Genomic DNA, 8,333 nt, shown 5'->3' with positions numbered 1-8,333 from the left:
TTATTTACTTTTCTGCTTAGCAATACTGAGATTGAATTATAGCAGGAAATACATTGAAAGATAAAATCGCAAGGAAAAAACATAAAATACAAAGATACCAGAGAAATATAAAAACTACATTTTCAAAACAAATTCAATAATACTACTCAAAAACGATATACATAAGAAAAATATACATCTATTAACACATGCACATAAGCATAAAAAGTTTTAAAACGTACAAATACAACTGTAAAAAGGACCCTAAGCATCCACATTACATTCATTGAACAGTCTTAACACCAAAAGGAATGGTAGAACTAGCATAATGTTTTGTCCTTGCTTTGAATAATGTCAAATTGCTTTGCTTACTAAGAAGCCGACCAGTTTTTTCACCCTTGGTTGGCAGAAAAAGATCATGGTCAAAGATCAAAAAGAAGCCCCAGTTGCACACTATGTAGGATAAGATAAATGTCGGTTAAATTTTATTTTTTATATTTGGGTTAAAGTTTCATTAGCTTTTTATTACCATGCCACCCTGAGAAACATTCACTGTCATTAGACTAGCCGATAACTATTCCAATATTAACTATTAATTATTAACTGTTATATTTACATAAAGTGTGCTTTATTTTTTGCAGAGTTTCATGATGATAAAAGTGCAAAAATGCTTCTGAATAGTACTTTTGACACAACAATATAAACTCTGCCCGCAAGGCAAGTCTTCTGCTGTTTTATGAGCCATCAAAGTACTTCTTAGCACCAAGTTAACACATAGTGGTTTTAAATGACTTTACATACATTAAAAAAGCTTTAAAACGTGATGTGTGCTGTTATTGGTGCTGATGTTGAGGGGTTGGGCTCAGTGACTCCACTGCCACAACCCAAAAGCGCACTGATCCATCACACAACATCAGTTTATGAAGAGCGAGCGGGCAAGGATGCAGCAAAACTGGACTTTTACCTAGGGGACTGCTTAGAGAGCAGTTTTATTATTATATATTTTTTCTTTTGGATGGACAATCGCATCCAAACATAATCGTGTTAGGATATGTGAGTGTTGCAGTGGAAAGGCATGCAGCCAGATGAGCAGAGCTAAGAGGATTTAATGCAGCTGGACACGAGCCTCGCTGAGTAAAGATGAAGATTATATTGTTTTAATCAAATGCAAAGAAGTTTTTATTGCTGGTCACTTTGAGTTTGGACTGTTGAGGAGTGATATTTGTCTTCATCTCTTTAAGCACTACGATAACTACACTGTAAGGATGCTCACCGCACAGAGATGTATGGATCCAACTCTACAGTAAAAGGGTGAGTTATTCTGAAACTAATTATTGTTATTAATATTAAACAATTTTCTATTTGTTTATTTATTTGGTAACTCTTTTGCATTGCTTAGTTTGTTACCCCTGGTGAATGAATTTATATAACAAAGAATAACTATAATCCTCTTCACAAAATAATTGCGTGTTCATTTAATACAGTATTTCTCAGTGCTGACAATATTGTCGGGTACTTGACATTTCAAGCTGTGACAGCAGTTTCCTGCAGTGTCATTTTATACTTCATTTCAAACCAATTTAAACAACATCAAACTTCATTTAATTAGAGTCTACATGGTGTGTTTGTAATTTTTAACATTTATTTTTCACACTACAGAATCTGCAAGAAAAGTTAAAAGGTTAATAAAATGGTAGAAGCCTAATTAAGCCAGTAAACTTGACCAGTTTTATATACTTTCTTGTATACATTCATGTACGTTTCAACCTGTTATTTGCTAACATGATTATACCGTTAATGCAAATGTAAAGTTTGCCCATTTTCTTGTTATTTGTTTTTTCTTAACACTAATTTCATGTATTTCCTCATATCTTCAAGCATGACAGCTTTTGTGTTTTTAGGAATACTGACAGAAGACCTTGCCACGAGTCGACCTGATCTTTAATAAGCCAGATCTGGACTCAAAAAACACATGAGGATGTGTCAGTGTTACTCTGCCCTGCTTATGCTCTGCTTGCACATGGTATGAATTTTATTTTAATTATTTTAGTTAAAGCAAAGTTTGTTTTATTGTGTTTTAAATGTGACTACTGCAGTATTTTCGTTTGCAGTATTTATTTAATTAAGCGAATTAACCTTTTCTTCTCCCAGGGTGTATTACTGGTGAAAGATGGAAAAAGACACTGTATATTATTATTATTATTATTATTATTATTATTGCTGTAACTAATACTTATCTCTATAATAACCAGTCGTCTTCATTGTCGTTATTTTTTTTTTAAGTATTGTATTTGCGAAACATGAGTTTTATTTTATTTTTTTTAAATAATACATTATATTATATTAAAATTTTTTTGAAAGAGACAAAACTCTTTGTATAATCCAAATATGCTTTTAGAATATGCCGTGGCTTTTTGTCTCATTTCCTCTGTAAATCTTTGAATAATCCAGTTTCCGCAGGGCTTTAATCCATCAGTTTGCTTATTTCTCAAAGGAGAACAAAGTGTGTGTGTGTGATTGTGTTTTTATTTCCAAATATTAATTTGAATGCATATGAATTGACTTCACAAACCCAACATACCGTTTAAGACTTGATCCCAGAAACCAGTTTAAGCCAGATGAAGATGAAATGACAACCTGTGGATGATGGCTCAGCCCTAAATCCTCTCTCAAGAGAGTTTGTTTTCACTGCAATCACAAAGTCTGATTTTTATCGTTAGTTCTTTTTTCCCTTAATTTATTTCCATCCTTGAACTGTAATAAAATGTATTTATTTCAGTCCCTAATCTCTTAATTTATAAATAAATAAAAATAAATAAATGCGTGTTTTTTTGTAAGTCCCCCCCCCCCCATCATATTTTATTTTCAGTTTAATTTATTCCACAGATTTATTACGATTGATCAAAGTAACCTGTTTTTGCTCTGCTTAATTTTTTCTTTTCTTTTTCGTTTTATACATTTGGCGTTTCATGTCTCTCCAGAGGATGTTGGTAGTTGTTTTGTTCTGTGGATCATGAATTTGCAAGATACTGAAATGAACAAACAGCAGATTTTCATGCACTGAATGTTTTATTTCTCATTCACCATCGCGGGTTTGAATTATGAAGTGAACGCACAAATTATCTGTGTCTCCTAAATATGTACCCCCTTGGTTTTTTTATTTTTGAAAATGAAAATGAAAGGGAAATGATGGAGAAAGCTGAGACTTGGGGAGGTGGGGACTAAACAGCCTTTGGGACATATACACTCTTTCGTTCTATCAATTTGTGCCTTTGAAAGTATATGTGAGAGGCTTTTGAGCTTCGTTGAAAGATGGCGAGAATGAGAGTAGGGCAGCTCCTCCCTGATCTTGCTCCTTTGGTCTTTCCTCTGCTGTTTTCCGTTCATTCATATTTCACCATTTCTGCAGTGCAAAACAAAGCAATCACATTGATTGGCTGTAGTAATAATATGAAACTCCAGACTAAAAAAAGCTAGCAGGAGTCGTGGGTGTGTTTTAGGAACCAGTTTTGCTGGGTGTGTGACTGTGGGTTTCAGGCTTAGGCTTGAGGTAGATAGTGTTTATTGTGTCAGTAGTAAACTTGCATTGCAGTGAACAGTTTCATACTTCGGAGATGTTACATCCTGTTTGCATCATTTAAAACAGGGCTGTCTCATGCAGCTTTCAGTTTCCCATCCCCTTTTTATGTTTTGATTATTTATGTAGTGGTGCATCTCCTTTGATTTCGCCTCTAAACTAGCTGGAATGTTATTCATGTTATACTGTAGTAATTATTCATTTATAATTTCACATGTGAGGTGTAAATGTGGACATGCACATCAGTGTTTGGAATTTGGAGAATTCTTAAAACCTTAATAACCTAATATAAGTGTTCACTAACTCTAAATATTTTATGCTTAAAGGCAACTCATTCTTAGTACACATTTGTGGTCTAGGTATTTGAGGCGACCTAAAAAATTTCCTAGAGCATTTTTCTGGTTTGACAGGATGGTGCCTCAAGCATCTTCTCATTTTAACAGTGGTATGGATTGACCACTTTTCATGTAAATATGCTTGAGGCATTATGTAGGGTTTCTTAGATTGCTGGTAGAACCCTCTGGAGAACCTCTAGGCACCCTTTCTAAAAGGGAAGTTCTCTGAAGAACATTCAAAATGGAAATTAGTTCCTGCAAGAACTCTTATATTGCACTCTTAAAAGTAAAGCTTTCATAGCGATGTTATAGAATAAGAACTTATCAGCGTCCATTTTTCTTAGTGAAGAACAATTGAAAAATCCACTATAAAGAGGCTTTTGTGGAATGGAAAGATTCCATGAATATTAAAGGTTCTTCATGGAATCATAAATGTCAGTAAAGAACTTTGAGTGTGGAAACTCCAGCAACCCCATCATAAGAGAAAGTTCCTTGTGTACACACTAGTATATCTGAAGCACCTTCAGAAGGTATCCTAGCAGTTCTCCGAAGGGTTCCACTAGTGTAATGATCATAGAAATCCCAAAGTGTGTCTGAAATGTCTTTTTATTTGCACAGTTAAAACTCAATAGATAAAAGTTCTGCAGAAATATGGAAGTAGAGTAGTTTTTGAATGTCTTTGGGAAAAACCTTTATGTTTGTCCACTGGACTGGATTGGATCTTTAGTTTTCTTAAGATACATTAGCATCTACAACCTCTTCGTTTAACATTTCTCTTCCTGGTTTTGTCTTTGAAGGTGACATGTGGAGCAGAGCTCAGAGCAGCTGTGTCTCCTCTGGGTTGGGAAGAGAGCGATAAGGAGGAAAGTGTCTCTCCTTACGGCTCTCGTTCAGGGTTTCTCAAATCCCTGCGGCTTTTCTCCCACACGTCCCAATCTAACAGCCAGAGCCGTGAAAGTGCTCCGGATCCCGGGGCACTGGATCTGTGGGCTTGGTTATCCAACCACACTGATACCGAAGGAACCCTCTCGAGGGCCAAACGTCGCCCCTATGTGAAAACAGGCAAGTTTAAGAAGATGTTTGGCTGGGGCGACTTCCATTCGAACATTAAAACGGTCAAGCTAAACCTTCTCATTACTGGGAAAATCGTTGACCATGGCAACGGAACCTTTAGCGTCTATTTCCGCCACAACTCCACCGGCCTGGGCAACGTGTCTGTCAGCCTGGTTCCGCCCTCCAAGGCTGTCGATTTTGAGATCACTCAACAGGAGACCATAGAGGTACCCAAAGACAATAAGGCCTTCAATTGTCGAGTGGAATACGAGAAGACGGACCGCAGCAAGAGGACGTCCGTTTGCAGCGACTTCCCAAACAGGGTATGTTTCCAGGAACAGACCCAAAGCCACGTGTCTTGGCTTTGCTCCAAGCCCTTCAAGGTCATCTGCATCTACATTGACTTCTTCAGTGCTGACTACAAGCTAGTACAGAAGGTCTGCCCAGATTACAACTACCACAGTGACACTCCCTATACCTCTGTGGGATAGCACAGCCTAGATTGGATGTGTTAAGGTAACTGAGGTGTCATCTCATTGTTACAGCCTCTCTAGTCTGTAGTTTCCTTCTTCTGTTCCATAAAGAACCGGAAAAATGGAAGCAAGGTCAGATGATTATATCTTGCTTGTCCTCCTAGGGCAGTCGATGACAGGAATAGTTCACCAAAAAAATTAATTTTCCACAGAAAAATGTCTGGAACAAAATGAGGATGAGTGAATGAGAAATGGTTATATTTTTGGGTGAATCCAGGCTCAAGACCTGGTTCGTGTGGTTGACATTTAGATTGGACAAGACCAACACATCTATGGTTTCCACAGTGACCCCTGACCCTTTCTCAGTGACTCTTGTGATGTCATCAGTGACGTTTTAAAAGATCCTAAACAAATTTCCCAATCAACATAAGCTGGAATTCAATAACAGAACAATGTAAAACATCTTGTATTGCAGCCATTTGTGATGCCCTCCTTTTCATGCCAACATATTTTTGTGTTCACAGAAACGTTGTCAATAACTCAGATTAATGTTAAAGCCATAATGTGCTCCTCAGTTTTTTTGTATTTTGTTTCAGTTATTAAAGAAAATACAAAATTTTAATTTCCAGAATGCTCCCTTGTGTAGTTTTTCTTTGACTCAAAGACTGTCAGCAGATTTTTGGTGTACAACTTCACAAGTTGGATAAAAATCCTTGCACAGATGATGCAATCAAACAAAAAAAAGTCAGACAAAGCTTGAGCAGTAAACTGTACCACGTTTGTAACAAAATCTTCAGTATCCCTCTGACTCTACCAGAAGAGTCTCATTGCAGAACAGCCATTAACTTCTGTAAATTCTGCCCAATGAAAACAAATATGACATTCTCACATCAGCAGAAAAAAATGGTTTCATTCACAAAGGTCTGATCATATGCACAAACTCTAATATGAAAAATGTACACGTCGGTGAGAGTCTGTAATCTCATTGCTTGATGAGCAGGGCTTTTGAGGATTTGCAGCTCGCTGGCTTTGATCTCAGCGTAAGTCATCTCCAGATGTTTAAAGACTAAAAAAGTAGAGAAGATTTATAGAAGTTCATTCAAATGATTTTAGAAGCCACAGACCAAAGCAATTAAGTTTGCAACATGCTAGTGTACCGTAAAGATCATACAGCTCCACACATGGTTTGACAGGAGAGTTTTTAAAGGTACTGATATTCTGAAACTTTCAAAAGATTCCAAACTTGCCGTCAAAAACAAAATCAAGCTAAAACCATTACAATTGGGACAGAATTGTAATATATATTTTTTCCCTTTAATATAATCGTCTGCCAACTGAAAGCTAACTAAAGGCTTTTGATTGGAAAATTGTGCCAATAAAAATATTTTAAATAGACAATATTTAAATAGTCATTTTGATCAACTTTCCATGCAGGGAAGAATCACTAATTATTTTTCTCAAAACATTTTGCTGAACAACCAATTTAATATTAAGTGCATTTTAAATGTTTAAGTCAACATGATTCTTTTGTTATTTGGCTTTGTTGTTTTCTTTTTTATGGGTCATGAAATCTGATCTATATGGCTGTTCAAAGAAGAGGATTTGGTGACATCAGGCAAAAAGGTAAGCTGTTTTTAGAGACAGATGAAAAAAAAAACATGAATAAAGAAAAGGAGGAAAAAAATATCACGGTAAGACCAGGACATTTTTTCACCATTTTATTTCCAAAGCAATAAATCAAACTTCTTTTGAACCACAATAAATTTTTTTTTCAAACACAAAGAACTCTCCTGATCCATAGAGTATGTTAAACCATGGAAAATAACTTCAACTAAAGTCAAAACTAACTGCGAAAAAGGGGAAAACAAGTTCTGTAAACAACACGGTAAACAAATCTTCATATTTACCATTAGTTTAAGTTGGTGCAAAATATCGACGTCTTTAGCCGTGTAATACTCATAATGTGAATTATCACATTTCACCAAGTATTCTACAGCACAACCTCAGTTAATACTTACGCCAATTTTAATGATGATAGACATACAATGAGACATTCTGCCAGCAACATCATCACTTTAAAAGTGTCAGTGGAGATGATCTTTGCACTCGATGCGTGTGCGTGGGTATGCGTTTAGTGAGTGTACACTTGTGTTGTTAGTTTTTTGGAAATGTCAGACCACAAGTTCACAAGAAGGCCTAATGCAACCTTCACCCCTCAAGAACATGTAACATATAAGGTCCTAAACACCACCATGTTAAAACTACTGCATTATGTGGGAGCTAGTGCAGTCCAGACAGGTCTGGGATCAGTCGCAGCAGGCACGTAGCTACAAGTAGAGACACCAAGGAGCGAAGGGGCAGATCCTTTAAGGCCATTTTTTGAAATGATGCCCAAAGTAAACAGCATGGCGAAGTCCATTTCTTTTTGAGCACTGTGGTTTGAACTAGCTCCTCTATCCGGTCTCTGGTAAGGGCGACGGGTGAGTGAAGAGGGGGGCAAAAAGGAGGGGGAAATCGGGCTCTGTGGGGTAGTTGCCTCCTCATGCGTTTTGTTCTAAGCAGTCTGTGAGGGCAAAGGTCAGGACTGTTTTAGCCGTTTCCTAGGCAGACCAAAAGGGGTGCACTGGGCTGAAGCGAGAGCCCGGAATGCCTCGGCCACTAAGTGAGGATGGGACTGAATCATCGCTTTCCAGCCTGCGGTCTCCATAATGTCTGCGGCATGACTGCGAATGAGCAAAAACAAGCCTGAAGGTTACGATCTATAAATGACATAACATCCGTCACACGCTGATGAAATGAGTAAATATAATCTGGGATTTTTATTAATTCAGGGAAATCATGCTAATTAAAGGAATGTTCTGGGTTCAAAACAAGTTAAGCTCTATCCACAGCATCTGTGGCATGTGGCTTGTAAAA

The 8,333-nt window shown here is 37.0% G+C and overlaps 2 protein-coding genes across 2 annotated transcripts in view; one reads left to right on the top strand and one right to left on the bottom strand.

The window, feature by feature from the left end:
• The first annotated feature begins 1,161 nt into the window (after positions 1-1,161).
• LOC107572939 (neurexophilin-2-like) lies at positions 1,162-5,918 on the top strand. Its single transcript, XM_016259411.1, has 3 exons — positions 1,162-1,290; positions 1,881-2,002; positions 4,689-5,918. The coding sequence occupies exons 2-3, from the start codon at positions 1,952-1,954 to the stop codon at positions 5,433-5,435; spliced, it is 798 nt and encodes a 265-aa protein (XP_016114897.1). The 5' UTR covers positions 1,162-1,290; positions 1,881-1,951; the 3' UTR covers positions 5,436-5,918.
• A 1,258-nt stretch (positions 5,919-7,176) lies between these two features.
• The window catches only part of LOC107573035 (speckle-type POZ protein-like B), a 7,933-nt gene continuing 6,776 nt past the window's right edge, over positions 7,177-8,333 (bottom strand). The window contains exon 9 of the mRNA XM_016259505.1: positions 7,177-8,140. Within this exon, the coding sequence (XP_016114991.1) occupies positions 7,996-8,140 (145 nt within the window). The 3' untranslated portion in view covers positions 7,177-7,995. The remainder of the gene's footprint in view (positions 8,141-8,333) is intronic.

The sequence above is a fragment of the Sinocyclocheilus grahami genome, unplaced genomic scaffold, assembly GCF_001515645.1.
Source record: "Sinocyclocheilus grahami isolate Dianchi unplaced genomic scaffold, SAMN03320097.WGS_v1.1 scaffold3.1, whole genome shotgun sequence".
In the NCBI taxonomy this organism is placed as follows: Eukaryota; Metazoa; Chordata; class Actinopteri; order Cypriniformes; family Cyprinidae; genus Sinocyclocheilus; species Sinocyclocheilus grahami.
The sequence above is the reverse complement of the archived record's forward strand: the minus strand, read 5'-3'. Positions and strand labels throughout refer to the sequence as shown.

Excerpts from the sequence above, each read along its gene's own strand:
- LOC107572939 (XM_016259411.1), top strand. The coding sequence starts at position 1,952 with ATGAGGATGTGTCAGTGTTACTCTGCCCTGCTTATGCTCTGCTTGCAC. Across the intron at positions 2,003-4,688 it reads TTATGCTCTGCTTGCACATG|GTGACATGTGGAGCAGAGCT; the intron begins GTATGAATTTTA and ends TTGTCTTTGAAG.